Below are 18826 nucleotides of genomic sequence, written 5' to 3' on the forward strand. Positions count from 1 at the left end.
GGTTTTACTTCCTTAATATACATATCAATAACCTTCTCGCTAAAGTCAAAGCTAGACTGGGTTTCCTGTATCGAAACAAGGCCTCCTTCACACACTCTGCCAAACTCACCCTTGTGAAAATGACCATCCTTCCTCTATTTGACTACGGCGATATAATTTATAAAATGGCATCTAAGACCACCCTCAGAAAACTGGACACACTCCACCACTCAGCAATCCGTTTTGCCACAGGTGCCCCCTTCACCACCCACCACTGTGATCTCTACAGACTGGTGGACTGGCCCTCCCTTCACAGCAGGCGGCTACAACACCGGCTGCTCGTGGTCTACAAATCCCTTTTGGGAATGAACCCTCGCTACCTCTCAAATATTCTGCACATCTCGGACAGCAATCGCCATTTAAGACCAAGTGACTTCATCAGGCTCATCGTTCCTAAAGTCTGTACTGTGTTTGGTCATAACGCCATATAGATCCATATAGATGGATGGATGGATGGATGGATGGATGGATGGATCGATCGATCGATCGATAGATAGATAGATGGATAGATAGATCTGTGTATTATTGCTGCAGTTTACGACTTCTGCAGCTGCGGTTTTAAACCTGACGTTACGCACAGTCACCAGCAGAGGTCAGCAGTGTTCAAGGTTTCAGTGTGACTGGATGTGAGGCCGTCACATTCATCCCTGCAGCTCTTCAACATTTCCCTGATTTTATTTCATAAAGCTCCATTAAAACTGCCTTTACTCGGCTTTAAATTGTCTAAAATCTCTGATAGACTTCTTATTCGTAGGAAATTTTGGAGGCAGTTTTCAGATTTTCTCACACTTGAGCTGAAAATCCCTTTTGTGTGAAATGTGAATTGCTGTTCACCTTGAGCTCAGTCTGTCCAGGTACACCGTGTTCTGACGTCACATCACTCCCCTGAGTGACTGCAGTGACCCTTCAGCTCATATCGCTCCAAATAAAAACACCTAACCTTGCAGATAAATCTAATTTTGCCTGTAAAGAAACAGTTTCACGTGTGCAGCAACAACATCTGCGCACGAGAACGCAGAAAATCGAATTCCTCTCGTGTGTCACATGCTGCGTCTGCACACTTTACATTTAACCGTGGTAGGAATTCAAACACTGATATTACAGTTTGAATATTAACGTTTGGAGACGTATGACAGGATTTTTCAAGAGGTGTGAGAGTCCCGGTAAACGTCTTCAGTTTATGCAACTTTAATATGTCATTCAGCTGAATTTGGTCCTTAATAGATCAATTTTAAACCTTGAGTGATGTTGATGCTCCTCAATTTCAAATTTCACCATCAAACTCACTATATTTGTATTCATGTGTTCATAATGTCACTGAAATTAAAGATTTTAAGCTGTTTTTTTTAGGATATATTTTCTTCCACAGTGCTGCACACACAGCACCGATCATGAGGCCAGTTGGTAATATGGCTGGCAGTCATCTCTTTCAAATTCCACACATGCCTCACATATTCCCTGTGTTCACCCCCCCCCCCTTCATGTCCCATCTTTTATATGGACTTAGCACTCGGGCCTTTACTGAGTGGATGGATGTTCATATTTCATCACCTGGACTTATTACAGCCGAGGAGAGTGTGTGTGTGTGTGTGTTTGAGGGGGGGGGGGGGCATCTGGCTCACATCCACCTTCATTCATTCATCCATTTTTTTTTTAATCTGCACACCTGTTTTCATGGTGAAATGCAGCGCTGCATCACTGTGCAACTGCATGGATGAGCGTCTTTTCCAGCCTTGCTCAAGGGCACCTTTGGTGAAATATAAGGGTGCTTTTATTGCTCCACTTTCTCCCCTTACCCTCCACCACCCATCCTGCTCCTCCCTAGTCTCGGCTGCGTCGCAACCCCTCCTCCCCCTCCCACCCCACCCCCAGTCTGTCACACCAGGCTCCAAGAAATCTGACGTGTTTTTCGCATTTCCTGCACCGCAGAGAGACGGAGGCAGTCAGAGGTGTGTCCGCGGGAAGTTGAGCTCCACATACAGCCGCAGCAGCAGCAGCAGCAGCGGGGTGAAACCAGCCCGTGCACCCGGAGCAAAACAGCAGGAGCTCTCCAGCCTAACCCGCCCCTCCTCCCCTCTCCTCCCCTCCTCTCCCCCCACCCCCCCTTGCTGCGGTCGTTCCCAGCCACTGCTCGTCTGGTCGCGCGGCGGTCCGGGGCTCGAACATCACCCGCCCGATGCAGCCGCGGCATCTGGAGGCATCTGGAGGCATCTGGAGCCTCACCACCCTCCACACGGAGGCGATGCAACGCGGTCTTAGAGCTTCCAGGGAGCCCCGCCACAACCAGCGGACTGTTTTAACACCTCGGAGGTAAAACAACAACAACAACAAACAAACAAAACAACAAAACATGACACGCCGAGTCTCTTCTGAGGCCTCTCTCCGCCCCGCCTGCTGTTTTTTCCGGTTAACTCCCGGTTGTTTGTAGCTCTTCATGGTTCTTCCGTGCACTTGTGAAGGAGGCTTCCCGGGCTGACGGTCGCTCCGGTCCGCTGCTCTTCAGTTTTCTGGCTGAAAGATTTGGAGCATTTTCGAGAAGTGTTGACGTTTTCAAGAGACGACAGTTGGACCCGGGAAACACCCCGAGGAGGCTTCACAGGTGGTGCGTCTGACCGGGAGAGGAGCTGCACAGGAGCCCGGTGTCTGCGTGGAGGACCACCGGTTGAACACCGCACCTCGTAGCGCGAGGAGTGCTCTTTATTTGGGGGTGGGTGGGTGGGGCTGAGGTTGTCGTGGTTTCACTGGAGACAAGTTTTTACTGCGTGAAAGTGTCGGGACCGTCACGGGGCCGTCATGGTGGTCTTCAACGGGCAGCTGAAGATCAAGATCCGCGAGGCTCTGGACCTCAAACCGACGGCGTGGTCGCTGCGGCACGCCGTCGGCCCCAAGACCCAGACTTTCCTCCTGGACACGTACATCGCCCTGAACGTGGACGACTCGCGCGTGGGCCAGACCTCCACCAAGCAGAGGACCAACAGCCCCGCGTGGCACGACGAGTTCACCACGGAGGTGCACGACGGCCGCCGGATAGAGCTGTCCGTCTTCCACGACGCCCCCATCGGCTACGACGACTTCGTGGCCAACTGCATCATCCAGTTCGAGGACATCCTGCATAACGGCTGCAGGCACTACGAGGACTGGGTAAGACACGCGCTGGTGGGGGTGTGTGTGTGTGTGTGTGTGTGTGTGTGGGGGGGGTGCTGGAGGTCAGGCATCTTAAGTACAGGTGCCACAATGGAAAAGTATTGGAGCTGCAACAACACTACAAACAGCCCCAAAAAACTCATAAATATTCATAATTGAAAGAAAATATAATAGTTTACTTCTTTAAAGGTTCCATATGTTGTATTTCCATTTCATTTGTGAATATAAAGCAGGAGGTATAAATACTGTGAGAGTGTCAAAACACTCAGTCCAAAAAAAAGAAAACAGACATTCAACAACTGTGCTGTTTGGACATTGGACATTGGACATTTGTGACATCACAAACTCTCAAACAAATCATATGTCTGCCCTCAGACCGATATTCTGATTATATTTGGATTATGACGACATCTCCAAACATAGTTAATTCTTGATCCGTCACTTCAGTCTGACGTACACGTAAATATTGATATTGGAATTATAAATATCACCAATTTGAGCTTTGAGATCTTTATCGTGCAAAAATATTCCACTTTTACCGGATTTTCCGTCACGCTGCTGTTCTACAATGTAGATGCACAACACACACACACACACACACACACACACACACACACACACACACACACACACACACACACACACACACACACACACACACACACACAGTGTAGTGTAGCTCCTGTTACCTTTTGTGTTGCTCCTGCCCGACGGACCAGTGACCCACAGCAGAGCTACAGAAGAGGTGGAGGTGAGCGTTTGTGGTGGAGAAGCCGTTCATTGTTGTCTGAGGCCGCCGAAGCAGACGGATGTTTGATTGTATTATTGATGAGGGCACATCAGGTCCATTAGAGATGGTCGGTGTAATCCCGGCAGAAGGCATTAAGGGTTTTTGTTCTCGGAAAACCTTCCCGAGTTTGTCATTTTTATAAATACATATGAGTTTTGAGGGTTTTTATTGATGCCGATAGAGAGACGTTGAGCTTTAAGTGCAGAAGTTAACTGTCGTTTTTAAAAACGGCTTTAATTAAAACTCAAATACCGTCGAAACTGGCGTTAGTTTCTAATCCGGTTTCATCCACTTTAAATGAAAGGAACTTTTGATCCGAGCGTCGCACCTCGTAGGTTTCGAGGCGCTCCCATAAACTCTCCGGGGGAACGTGTCTCAACTTAACAGCACAGAGTATTACGTCATCTTGAGACAGAAGAAAAACGAGATATCACCTTGCGGTAACTGAACGGCCTGTGTCATTTCCTGACTGAGTGATGTTACCGTGAGCTGCAGAGAGAAGTGGAGTTCGTTTTCACCCTCTTACAGTTCACCTCTTTTAGTTGTCTCAGACTCATCTCATCAAGCGCTGCTTTCAGGAGCTTCAGTGGATTTATTATTATTTTTTTGGCACCAACACGGTTGATGGAGGGAAATATCAAAACATGATTTACTTAGACAGAGAAGAGTCCAGATGAAAACACTTCGTCTGATTTAAGAGTTAGATTTGGGCTGCAGATTCGTGTTTGGTATTTTTTTTTTTTTTTATCGTACCACATGTTTAAGTTTAAGAGAATGATAACAGACCACAGATCTAAATGTGCAGTGACAGCAAAACACGTCTTCCAGTAACAGAGACTGGGAAAGGGGTTACTGTTAGTCAGCAGCACGTCATTTTTCTGAAATAATATCTTAAGTTCTCTGTTTCAATCCGTCACACGATACAAAATGTGTGATTTGGCATCAGCATGGAAACAAGTTGTAGATGAGCAAAAGGCTGCAGATTCAAGGTTAGAAGCATTGATTGTATACAGAAGTAGACGTAGCTTCGGGTATGAAAAATGGTTCTGATCCAGAAGTGTCTTCAGCTGCAATACCAGCGAGTGCCACTAGAGGTCGGCTCCAAAAAGCCTCCGGCTCCATAGACTCCCATTCAACTTCTCTCATCAAATCCAAAGTGAATAAAATGTGTCCATCAGTTATCTCGGTGTTGTTAGCTAAAGTCACTCCTTCTTCTTAGTTTTCTGGAGGTCCATCTGAAAATAATCCCTCATTCATTAGAAAAGAAGATTCAAGAAGACCTGTTTTTGGGGGCGTGTCTGTTTGATTGACAGGCCTGTGGTGCAGTCAGGTTACAGCTATCGATGGGCGGGACGTAGTATCGTCAGGTTTCCAATCAGATCGGTCAGATCCACCTCTGGCTCCTCCCCCAGCTCATCCAAATATGGTCACTTCCTGCTCCGAACTATTAAAGATGGTGACGGACAGAATCTGAACTGGAGGATTCATAACGTTCACAAACCAACGATGACATCACTGATGGTTGATGACATCACTGCTGGTTGATGATTGGTTAGAAGACGCGTTTCATTTTGTGCATAGATGAAATAAACACAAATTAAATGTCTTGTTTACTGGTCTGACCCTCTTAAAGAAAGCTGAAGCTTTTCCTTTGCGACACCTCGATCGGTTCTTCGATTATTTGATGAAAACAAAAATCAGTGCAGAAGCTAAAAGTTGCTCCTGTCCTCATTTCATACTTCTAACGTCGTCAATTTTGAGCGTCGGACTGAAGAAAAAAAATTCTAAACAGGGAAGCGCAAACGTCCTACAGCACACGAACGCTCCGCCGGCTCCCCGGTTTCATCTTCTGTTTTGTGTTTCGCACTCTTTCTGTTGTTGCCTTTTATCTGATAACGGCCTCCTCTCTCCTTTAATCTTCTCCTAATGTTTCGTTTGTTACTCGCGTCTTCAAACGGTACTCTTATTTACTGCGTTAAAGCAGAATTTAGATTTTCTTTTTGACCCGTTTGATGCTTCGCCAAAAACTTCTCATCCCGTGATGGAAAAGCAGTCCTTCAGACGAAGTGTCTGTTCTTTGTCCGCCCACCAGCTTGGAAATAGAAACATCAGTTGGCACTTTTTTTTTTCTTTCTTTTTTTTTTTTTTAAATAAATAAACTCTCAGCTGCAGATATTTGAGTCAGCAAGAAGCTTGTGAACTGAAACCTTTAAAACCACGTCAGGACAAGTAAAAAAAAAAAAAAAAAAATCAACAACCCCAAATGTCACTGTTCTGCTGCAAGCCTGTGCAAAGTCTGTCAGCAATCACCTTCAGCTGAACATGAAAGCGACCAAGCAGGTCAAATAACACACACACACACACACACACACACACACACACACACACACACACACACACACACACACACACACACACACACACACACACACACACACACACACTGTCATAACAGTGAATCCACATCCCAGAAAGCTGAGCTCATTATTCGAGCATGCATGAAGGCTGATGTGTAACGATATGAAAATTGTTGTGTAATGGGTTGTACAAAGTGCTCCGGAGGCTCGGAGCCGAAAATGTGTTTCGGCTCCGAGCGTTTCAAACCTGCAGATATTAAACTGCGACACGCGACGCGCCGGGAGGAGTTTCAGCTGTGACCGCGTACTTTTATTCTCCTAATTAACGGGAGAATCGGACCGATCGCTGACGATTCAATTCAATTTTATTTATAACGTGCCGAGTCACAACACAGGTTGTTTCATGGCACGTTAACACATCAAAGTCCTTACAAAAGAACAATAGGAGGGGAAAAACTCCCTTTTAACAGGAAGAAAAATCAGACATGAATTGTAGGTGAAGCAGTCGTTTTAAATGTTTTTTGTTTGTAAAATCATACAAATTCATGATTCTGTTTTTCCACCATTTTCTGCGTTGGCATTTTCAAATATCAAATATGTCACCGATGCCGATCGAGGCGAGTTTCTTCTAAATATTTGCAAAAAAAACCCATTTACTTTGGACTCGATTGGGAATTACTTGGTCAAAGGTCGCCGTGACCTCACAAAACACCACATTTGTGGCCACGAAACTTCACAAAGCTGTTTTGACGGGATTCAAATAGGGAAGTTAAAAGGGAGCTTCATGTCCAAGAGGTCAAAGGTCAACGTCGCAGCGGCATCGTAAATGTTATGGGGGGGGGGGGGGGGGGAAAAAAAAAACCCTGCTGATTTGAAGCATCGTCTGCTGTCATGGCAACGAATTTGTGTCATATCAGAATCAGAATTATTAAGTATTCACGACTTCTGAGATCTGGACAGACGAGGCGGTAAATTCTGCTTTCAAGTGTGATGTGAAAACGGCGAGTCGGCATTTTGTTTGTCTGAGAATTTTTTTTTTTTTTTTTTTTACATCGCAGATTTTGTTGCGTGATTTAATTTTTTTTTTTAAATTCTATCCAGCCAATGTGCCAAATAGATTCAGTCAGCAGCTGCTATAACTATTCGTCTGTTCACATGTCCTATTAAAAGTTTCTATCCTTCATGTGCCGTCACCTCTTTCTTCTATTCGGCTCCAGACTTCGATGCTGACGCTGTCGGCGTGCTGCTGCGACTGTTGACAGACGTCTGTCTGTTTGTCTGCGGCTCAAAGCGTCGCCCGTTTGTGGTTTTCGGCTGCTGAAGACGCAGATTCAGCTCCGAGTGCGACACACACACTCACACTCACACACACACACACACACACACACACACACACACACACACACACACACACACACACACACACACACACACACACACACACACACACACACACACACACACACACACACACACTCTCTCAGTCTGATGTTAATCAGGTTTCCAGCCTACGAGTGTGTGTGTGTGTGTGTATGGGTGTGTGTGTGTGTGTGTGTGTGTGTGTGTGTGTGTGTGTGTGTGTGTGTGTGTGTGTGTGTGTGTGTGTGTGTGTGTGTGTGTGTGTGTGTGTAAACGGCAGTGTACAGTATGTCCAGTCATGTGAGGAATGTGGAGCTGCTCCGCTGCCTCGCCGATGATTGTATTTAAAGCTTTTGTTCTTGTGCAAAGACATTAATTCACCAGAAAGGTCAAAAGCACAAGAGCAGCTTTTTTTCCCCCTTTTTTTTTTTTTTGCACCATATTGTGGCGCTTTAACAGAAAAGTTATTCTGCTGAATTACATGATATTAATTCCTGAAATGTCAACCGAGAGGCTGGAAAGTTTCTTACAGTCGAGGGTTTGGCAGATTATTGTCCAGAAAAGCTGCAAATGTTTGGACGACTGAGAAGCTTAAAACCAGCAAACGTTTGACAGTGAAGAACTTTGATTTGATTTACGAGAAGACGACAAGAGTTGTGGACATTTTTAAGAATTAGGGTATTTGCAATAAATATAACATCACTTTTAAATGTCATGATTAAGGTGTATTTAAAATGTATGACTCGTGTCAAATAATGCATGTTGTTTTGGTTTATTTGGGCCCGAGCACCGAGCATTGTTTTTCGTAAAGATGTTCTTCTTCTTTTTCTTCTTGGTCGTTCTTCTTCTTACGTAAAGTGATTTTCCTTTTTGGCAAAACTCATGAAAGTGGAAACACATATGTCTCCCGGCGAAGGATTTCACGGCTCGAGAGCGCCCCCTACAGAGATGCCCCGGCGGCCACATTTACCTAAATTCACCAAATCCGGTGGACACGTGTATCACACCTGGACGCACAAAAAAGTTACATCGCACCGTTACGTCAACTCGACAGGAAGTCCTCCATTTTGAATTTAGTCGCCATTTTGGGCGATTCTGACACGTTGTACTTTGTGAGACGAAACATCTGTTTTGCGAGTGGGTGTGGCCAAACAGCTCGCTCGCCGTGACACAGGAAGTTGATGTTTAAGGTCAAAAGATGCTTGAAACCTCACGAAACGTGTCACATATGTCCGGCGTGGTGAGACGATACATCTGATATGTGTTTTGCAAGTGGGCGTGGCCAAACGGCTCGCCAGCGCCCCCTGCTGGAGACAGGAAATGTGACAAAAATAGAAACTTTAAGCGGGGATACGCGGTCCCTCGCACGCTGCACGTCGGGGAGACGGCTTCGAGGAGACGGCTTCGAGGAGACGGCTTCGGGGAGACGGCGCGCGGGAGTGCGAGGGCCCGTTATCACTGCTTGCAGTTTTAACTATAAAATAAAATAAAATTAACTGCCATGAATTAAACCAGCCACAAGATAACACTAAAATATCCCTTTACATGTTAATTTGAGTCATAATTCAAACAGTAATACAATATACAGGATACGTGCAAGTTGATTTACTGAAGTATTATTTTACAAAGCAGGATGTTTCGTATTTGTCTTTTGAAATAGAGTATTTCTTTCTTTGCTCTGACTCTGGACCTGCTCGTCTCTTCTCGTGGTGTTTTGCTCGAAGGCACTTCGGCCCGTTTGTTTCCTGCTCTGTAAAACAAAATATAGAAAAAAAGAAATAACCGTGACAGAGTCAGAGTGGAAGGGGAAGTCGGCCCTGCTCTCCTCTTGACCCGGCTGCCTCCCGGCGGGCTGCAGGGGGAGGGGGGGGGGTGGCTCTGTAAGGACCGGAGGAAATGGGGGGGGGGGGGGAGTGAGTTTAAAAATAGAGTGTTTGAGTCACACGATGGGTCCTACTTCCTGTTTTCACTGTCCCTAGTTTACTTCCCAGAGAAGGAAGGGAAGAGGAAGAGGAGGATGGCTCCCCCCCCCCCCCATATCCACCCCCTCCCTTTCAGTCAGTCACGTGGCATTAATTTATTAACTTTGATCACTCACTCGGTGACAGTTGTGTTTATGGGCTCGGTCCAAAAACAACGTTAGAAAATTAAAAAAAACAGGCCGAAAATTTAATTAAATTTTGATAAATAATTATTTGTCTGAACAGGAAGTCACTGACTTTTTGTGTATTGCACCTTAGTGAATTTTTTTAAATAAAAAATTGGAAAAAGTCAGGTTCAAAGTTTTCCCCTTTTTGGGAACTAAGAAACTTTGACCAAAAACAGGAAGTATACAGAACCGTCGCCATGGATACAGTGAGTTAGACATGAGCCCCGTTATTTACAGTATTTGTTTACATTTTGTTCAATGAAATTTGCCGAATTAGATATTAACATTTTATTTTTAGCTGTGTACCGTTAGATTGACTGACAGCTGTCGTTTAAATACTTTAATAATGAAGAAATCTTAAAAACTGCAGGATTGTCAAGGAGGTTTGGAGGAGTTTGTTTGCGCCAGTTTAAGACAATGAAGTCAGCCACTAAGCCTCAGAAACTTAAACATTCAGGCTCAAGAAAGGATAAAATCATCTCTGAGACACTGCAGAGTTTATGTAACGAGCCTGATGATGACGTCGATGAATCAGACTTGGAGGCGTAGAGGTCGAGCATGTGAGGAATGTCAGAAACGTAAATCAGCGACGAGCTCCGCACAACAGAATCCAACTCAGTCAGGAGCCGCGTTGGTTTCCTCACAAACAGGATGAGAGAGGAGAAAACACCCTGTTGTTCTGCACACGCTCACAAACCTGCACACGCATGATGGTCTGTCTGATTCTGCTTTAATATTTACAATATATATATATATATATATATCATTTGATCTAGACTGGGTGGCAATGGGTGAAATTCAAAGCCTCAAGCAGTCATCTCATCTACTATATTAAACAAATACGTAAACATTTGGTATATTTCTTCTCACGTTGGGGACTCAACTCTTTGACATTGTTTTATGTTATTTATGTTTTTCACGTGAAAAGATTGTTTTGTTTTTTTGAAGTGGGCGGAGCTTCTCAATGCACCAATTTAACATTAAATTTCAATCAGAATATTAAATGTTTATCCTTCGTATTGGCGGACCCCAAATTCAGTTGTGTATTAATAGTTCTGTTCACGCTCTATTGACGATGGTTTCCGGTTGCTGCGGGCTAATGGGCTAACGGCGCTGGTCGCCGATTGGTCCGCCCTTCAGAGTGGGTGGAGCCAAGCTATCAAATACGGAGCTGAACTCGTCTGCTTCTAAAATGAAGGGCAAGTTGATTTCTTCACGGCACGGATATTTAAGCTATTTAAAGGATGCTGATTGTAAATACGATACACGGTAATTGGCAGATTTTGAGGCCTTTGATTTCACAAAGGAAACCAAACAAAAAGAAGAACCTGCTTTTAAATACAACACGATATAAAACCGGAGAACTTTAGTCTGGAAATGTGGAACTACTCGTACGGGCAGATTTGTTTATTTCTTTTACGCTGCCTCGACGTTTGCGTCGGTGTTTATCTGCAGCGCTCAGAGGAAGCCTCTGTGGCTGCGGGTCTCTGAGGGATGCGTGCAGCCACATGACTCCGGCTTGACTAAAGCTCGTGATACTATAAAAGCGTCGGGTCGGCTCGGAGGAATGTTTAGTTCAAATGGAGCTCGTTAAGCGCTTCGCTTCACAACATGTGACATTAATGACTGAATCTTTCTTTTTAAAAAAAAAACAACCCAACAACCTCAGTCACAGATGTTTAGAAGAGTGCAAATAAATCCTTGAAGGTGTCCGGCCGTGTCGCTACGGATACCGCATCCAAACGGCAAAATAAACAACAACGCAAACAAACACGACGTTGACTTCAGGCAGGTCTCTCTTTCCCAGGCTGCATGTTCGCGGCCGCTAAGATAGCGACGTCGCCAACCTTCGTAAACTGAGCGTGTCGTCGACGTCAACACGGACACTGAGCGTTTCCATTAGTGGGAAGGTCAAAGGTCAAGTCTATACTTTCCTTTTGTCTGTGACCGTCTGTGAATTTCAACCTTTCAACCGATTAACATTCCAGGAACTGTGAGTTTAGTTTATCTGTTCAAGAACTGACGGATGTTCCTGGAAAGTTTCCGTTTACATTTTTAAAAGTCCTCATAAATTGCCTTCAGGTTATTTAGTTGTTTTTTTTCCAGGCTGGATTAACCAATGAAGTGACCCGCGGATCAACAATCTACGGCTACCTTCGTCAAGTTTGATGTTGTACGTACGAAAATAAAAAAAAATAGCAGCGCCTCATTTTGAAGATGAAGCTAAAAGTGTTTCATTAAAAACTCTAATTATTCAAATAATAATAATAATAATAAGAAGACAAATTACGATGTGATTGAGGAGCGTTGGTCCGGTTGGAAATCAAGAAAAAAAGAAGAAGAAGAAGAAGAAGAGACCGTGTTGGTTGATTGGTGTTTTTTCAGATATTGGTGGAGATCTTTATTGTGATTCAGACAACCAGATTTTGATCCCCTCAGAACCACAATAACGGGAATTAAAGTGTTTTTCTCTGTGTTGATGAGCTCATTGACGTTAATGTCTCGCTTGCACACATTGGAAGTTTCTCCTTCTTTATTCGCTGTGAAACGTCCGAGCTGCTTTTAAACAGCTGATTCACAGATGAAGCTCAGCTCGTGTTTCTGGAGGTGTTTTTCCAGCAGCTGTTAGTTCTTCCAGAAAACAGGCGTAGACACCTTGAGTAATTCCACTTTGGGTTTTTTTGTCAACTTGTAAATCCACCAGTGAAGATGTGTTTGCCGTGTGGTGCGTTCAGGGGTCGTCGGTGCTCTGCAGCGCTCTTGTTTATAAATACATAAATCTCCGAGAGGAGCTAATGGCCGACTAATGCTGCAGGTATGTTTTGAGTTAGTGCTGGGGAAGGGGAATGGGGGGGGGAGCAGTATGATGTAGTGTGTGTGTGTGTGTGTGTGTGTGTGTGTGTGTGTGTGTGTGTGTGTGTGTGTGTGTGTGTGTGTGTGTGTGTGTGTGTGTGTGTGTGTGTGTGTAAAATAAACCAGAGACAATTTGTATTTTTCAAGTGACAGCAACAAGTTGAAGCAGATCATCGAGAACTGGAAAAACACCAAGACTATAAATTAGTGTGTGTGTGTGTGTGTGTGTGTGTGCACTTGTGTATATGTATGTGTGAGACAACCTGTCTATGATGTGTCTTAATAGGAGCAAAGTAAAGTCAAGTTAAGTTAAAACATTAACACTTCTTCATTGTGTGTGAATGTGTGTGTGTGTGTGTGTGTGTGTGTGTGTGTGTGTGTGTGTGTGTGTGTGTGTGTGTGTGTGTGTGTGTGTGTGTGTGTGTGTGTGTGTGTGTGTGGGCTGCACGTAGCAGCAGCAGCAGATGGGTGTGTGTGGGCGGTGTCCTCCACTCACACTGAGAGCGATAGAGGTGAGTGTGATCTTTAAAAGTTTGTCATGATGATGCTCACAAGAAGAAAAAACGACGACGACTACGACTTTTCGTGTAGATAATCGAGTATTTATCGGCACAGAAGATGAACTAATGTTCATTTCTGAGTGATACGGTTCCTGAAAATGAATAAGAATGAAAAAAAAATTCTCCTCCTTTATCTCTCTGTGATTTCTATCTCCATCTGGGTGAAACCACAACTGCCGCTTTTTGCACAGATGCTGACTCAAACAAGCAAAATATCCAAATATTATTATCGGTAACGGCCCTAAATAATCTACATTTACACAACGAATTAAAAAGTTAAATTCACGGTTTGATGCTTCAGTTTCACCTTTTCTGTAACTTCATGCTGTGAAGACAGAGAATGTCAAAATGCTTGTATTAATTGACATACAAAAAAATGTAAGTGTTTTTCTGTTCATTTTGTAGACTCCATTAAAGCCTAATTGTAGATTAATAATACACAGTGTGAAAAGAGAAGAGACATTTATTAAGTAGCATTAAGTATTGAAGCATAAAGAAAAGAACAATAACGCCTGTTGCGAGAATAAAAAAATTAAAAATACAGATAAATTTATTCCAATTTATTGTGTTGAACTCCTTCAAAAAAATGATAAATATTGTGTTTCTGTTGGTTTAAAACCAGAATGTTTCCTGCTGTTTGGTTTTCCAACTAAATCCACAATCTTAACATTAACAGAATTAGCCTGCTTTACTAATTAGAAATTAAGTGCCTCAAGATAAAACAAATTTTAAAAAAAAGTTATTGCTTCTAAATTCTCCTCTTATAAATCAGAAGAAGCAGCAACAACACAATGTCATTAAAATATCAGAAAACAACGTGGAAATTAGAAAATGGGACATTTCTGGGTTTGTTTTTTACACACATGAAGATTTTAACGATCATTTAATAGAATCAGGCGATGATGCAATAACGGAGATGGGCCTACATCCCGGCTCTTTTTTCTTTTTTCTTTCTGACCTACTTCGGTTTCCAAATTGCGTGTCCTCGTGTTTTTCTGCCTCGTCAGCGAATCATTCGGTGCTCCGTCACCAGTCGGGACGGTGTTTGAACGTCACCACTTGACTCTGTCTGATTTCTTATCTGCAGTTGTCCATCATGCCTCCCCCCTCCACCACCACCACCACCACCCTCTTCCACTGAAAACACTGACACACTGTGTATGAAACCTGTAATGTAGGTCACCGTTCAACGAGCAGTTTTAACTCTGACTTTCCTTCCGCAGACATCGTGTGGTTTTATGTTCTAGTTCATCCTAATAAAACCGTCCATCGAGCATGTCGAAGTTTTTTCTTTATATTTGTGCTTGTTGGGATCAAAAATGTTTTAATTTTGAGGTGGATTTTCTCCAAAAATTTGCAGTTTTAAGTGAGTTTTAAATATGTTGAACTAATTTGTTGAATTTGGAGCTAAAAGTTCCTAAAAGCTCCTAAAAGGTCCTAAAAGCTGCGTATGTTTCCAGAACAGACTGTCTGTGACTGGAATATAGAAACAAGGACTACATCAGCCTTTCAAAATAAGAGCTTTAGATGCTGTTTAATTCGTGTTCATTCAACACCTGCTGGATGAAACAAACAAAGAGACGTCTCTGACAACTGGACGTGTGGAGAAAACTCATTTAACATCCAGTAAAATGGAATCACTTCCTCTGGTCACAAACATTTAATCATCATTTTAATTTCCTTTTTGCGGAAAAATTGCAAGCTCCTGCAAATATTGCAGAGAATTGCTTGAATTTGCGTTAAATTATTAGGATTGCGAGAATTTGATTTCCTGCAGGGACTTTATCTGAAAGTCGATGATTAGTTTTATCATCATTTAATCCTCCTAATGTTATAAAATGTACGAAATAGGAACCTAAATAAAACAGTGTTGGGTTGCTGCTGATGGATTCGTGCTCCTCCTCTGACTCCCTCTGTTCAGCCATCATGCGGACGGATCGACTAATTGGCAGCCCGAGAGAAAAACATCCACAAACATCGATCGGACGAATTAACCCAGATAATTGTGACTTTTCCGTCTTTGATTGTTCAGGTCCGGTGTGACGGTCTCGGTTCACAGATGTTACCTGGCTTCAGACCTCGAGGCCGACACAGCCTGTGTGTGTGTGTGTGTGTGTGTGTGTGTGTGTGTGTGTGTGTGTGTGTGTGTGTGTGTGTGTGTGTGTGTGTGTGTGTGTGTGTGTGTGTGTGTGTGTGTGTGTGTGTGTGTGTGTGTGTGTGTGTGTGTGTGTGTGAGACTGGCGTGTTCACAATGCTGCAGCATCATTTATTCAACAGGGACAAATTAGGCAGAGACAGACGCGGATAAAGAGGACAGACGTGTGTGTGTGTGTGTGTGTGTGTGTGTGTGTGTGTGTGTGTGTGTGTGTGTGTGTGTGTGTGTGTGTGCGCGCTCTAATGCGTCCATTTGTTGACTGTAAAAGGTATTAATTTGATTGCTTCCACCGTGGCGTGTTTCATGTAACACTCTGTTCAGACTCTCTATTCTTCTGAGGACCAATCAGACTTTCAATCTTTTTTTTTTTTTTTCTGACCTCACGTCTTCCAAAGGGCTCAACACTCGCTTTTATATCTCAGGTTACAATCAGGTTCAAGTTAAAAGGACATTTTACTGATTTGAAGCATCATTCATTGTCGTTTTTATCCGTCCGGTGTTAATCCTCCAACGTCGTTGAAGTACCTGAAAGAAGTGTGTCAGAAAAAAAAAGAAGTCAGAACTTGTATTTTCCTGATGGATTCACTTTTATATCGATCGTATTAGAACTTATAAATTATTTCCAGGGCCCTTACAAGTATAGTAGTGTGTGTGTGTGTGTGTGTGTGTGTGTGTGTGTGTGTGTGTGTGTGTGTGTGTGTGTGTGTGTGTGTGTGTGTGTGTGTGTGTGTGTGTGTGTGTGTGTGTGTTTGTCTGCAGTGAGTCTGAGCTGGGAGTTCAACAGTCATGTGCTTCCACTTCAACCTTGACAGACTCTGTGTGTGTGTGTGTGTGTGTGTGTGTGTGTGTGTGTGTGTGTGTGTGTGTGTGTGTGTGTGTGTGTGTGTGTGTGTGTGTGTGTGTGTGTGTGGCAGGTGTGGACAGGAGTCCTTTCTTGCTGAAGGATCTCTATTTTTGAGCCAGACTGAGTCACATGGAGCTGTCACTATAAACACACACACACACACACACACACACACACACACACACACACACACACACACACACACACACACACACACACACACACACACACACACACACACACACACACACACCAGGCTTCAGATGCATCAGGGCAGTGGAGGCAGGATGGAGGGAAACCTGCTCAATTGAGTTAAAGCCGGCAATTTGATTATACTGTGTGTGTGTGTGTGTGTGTGTGTGTGTGTGTGTGTGTGTGTGTGTGTGTGTGTGTGTGTGTGTGTGTGTGTGTACCATGTGTGTGTCTAGTGCACAGTGAGGATGTTCTCAAAAGGTAAATAGATTAAAACTACAGTTCAGGACTTTTACATATAAATAAATGTTATATAAATAAATGTTATATAAATAAATGTTATATGAATAAATGTTATATAAATAAATGTTATATAAATAAATGTCATATAAATAAATGTTATATAAATAAATGTTATATAAATAAATGTTATATGAATAAATGTTATATAAATAAATGTTATATGAATAAATGTCATATAAATAAATGTTATATAAATAAATGTTATATAAATAAATGTTATATGAATAAATGTTATATAAATAAATGTTATATAAATAAATGTCATATAAATAAATGTTATATAAATAAATGTCATATAAATAAATGTTATATAAATAAATGTCCTACGTGCTGATTAAACTTCCCACTCAGTTTGTCCGTCTGGTGAGACGTTCCTGCGCCGGCCAGGTGAATTCATACTGAGCGTGCTCAGTAAGAATTCTGCTGGCTAACTTCCTGTTTAGCCCGATGCTAACTTGAAACTTCTAGACTCTCCACATGTCAATCATAAATTCTGACAGTGAAACGGGAGTCTTGAAGCCTTTTATTTTTAATTTATCCACTGTTGTGGTAGCGATGACGTCATCGCGTGTTGCTGCAGTTTCTCTCCCCGACAGCAGGGGGAGACAAACGCTCTCGTTTCTTGGACTTCCTGCACAATATTCGTCGATGACGTTTGTTTACAACGCGACGGATTGCGGCGGTAATTTTCCATCAACACTGAACATCAAACACGCACATACATGTGATCTACAACGAACACTCCTTCCTTCCTCCTCTTCCTGTGACCTTTGACCTCTCAGATAAACACGAGTAAAACTGGCTTCGTGCATCCGCCGCATGTGTGCGTGAGACTCGACGCATGCCAACAGGAGTGCTGGACACACACACACACACACACACACACACACACACACACACACACACACACACACACACACACACACACACACACACACACACACACACACACACACACACACACACACACACACACACACACACAGAGAGGCCTTTTCCTTCCTCTTGTGCCTCTATACTTAGTGACATCTGCACCTGTGAGTCTGAGCGCGCTCAGTAAGCAGCAGATGAACGAAGGGCAGTGACCTCATAGGAAGGAGGGTGTGTGTGTGTGTGTGTGTGTGTGTGTGTGTGTGTGTGTGTGTGTGTGTGTGTGTGTGTGTGTGTGTGTGTGTGTGTTTTTCTAATGTTTGAGGTCAGGTTATTTTTTCTGAAGAATGAGCTGACATCAATCGATTTGAACTTTATTTAAAAAAAACGATCTGCAAATTCACATCGCTGAATAGTTTTGATGCAAATTAACCTGTAAAATGTCTTTTTTTGAATGCAGTGATCTTAATTTTAATAAATAAACACTGGTACATTTTTTTTATTTTTTATTATACTACTTTAAAAACCTAAATCTCTTTTTATCCTCCCGGTATTTTTCTCTCCAAATAATCTTCTTCTCGTCGTCCTCCGTTTCCATCGTTCAGTCCATTGATCTTAATTTCAGCTGTCAATCAAACCTCCAGCTGCTCTCGTCTCTGACAGGAAGACAACGACGTCCCTTTTTAATTTCATTTGACGCTGGAAACAAAAACATCCACAATTCAAAGAGTTCCTTTTTAAAAAATCTTGTTTCTAATTTCTTCAGCCTCCTCCTCCTCCTCCTCCTCCTCCTGCTCCTCCTCCTCCTCCTCCATCAGACTCATCTGTCCCATCTGCCACGACCACTTCCTTCCTTCCGTTCCTTCTTCTACAAAATGCAGATGGATGAGAATAATTATATTGTTAGAGCTCGGCGGCGTCCGGTGATGCAGACATAAAAACAACAACAACAAAGCTGTTGATGGTGATATGAAAAGTGTTTTAACAGAACAAACAACAACACACCAATCAGTCATGATGCTTCCTCCTCCTCCTCCTCCTCCTCCTCCTCCTCTCTTCACTTTCTTACTGCAACGAGCCAACAAACTTTCTCTGCCCCCCCTCCTCCCCTCCTCCCCCATCGCTCTGCTTTCCATCTCTTGACTGTATACATGACTGAGCCCACGCCTGTCTGCCTTCACGGCACCAAGGCTTCACTGCGTACTGTGCAT

General features: G+C 43.3%; 1 protein-coding gene across 1 annotated transcript in view; it reads left to right on the plus strand.

Moving 5' to 3' along the window:
* Nucleotides 1–2764: 2764 nt before the first annotated feature.
* Nucleotides 2765–18826, plus strand: part of LOC138627160 (protein kinase C epsilon type-like) — a 46113-nt gene continuing 30051 nt past the window's right edge. The window contains exon 1 of the mRNA XM_069709305.1: nucleotides 2765–3180. Coding sequence (XP_069565406.1) covers nucleotides 2833–3180 — 348 coding nt within the window. The 5' untranslated portion in view covers nucleotides 2765–2832. The remainder of the gene's footprint in view (nucleotides 3181–18826) is intronic.

The sequence above is a fragment of the Brachyistius frenatus genome, unplaced genomic scaffold, assembly GCF_029030835.1.
Source record: "Brachyistius frenatus isolate BFR_SWC_R1_liver_20210118 unplaced genomic scaffold, ASM2903083v1 Contig_82, whole genome shotgun sequence".
NCBI classification, from domain to species: Eukaryota; Metazoa; Chordata; class Actinopteri; family Embiotocidae; genus Brachyistius; species Brachyistius frenatus.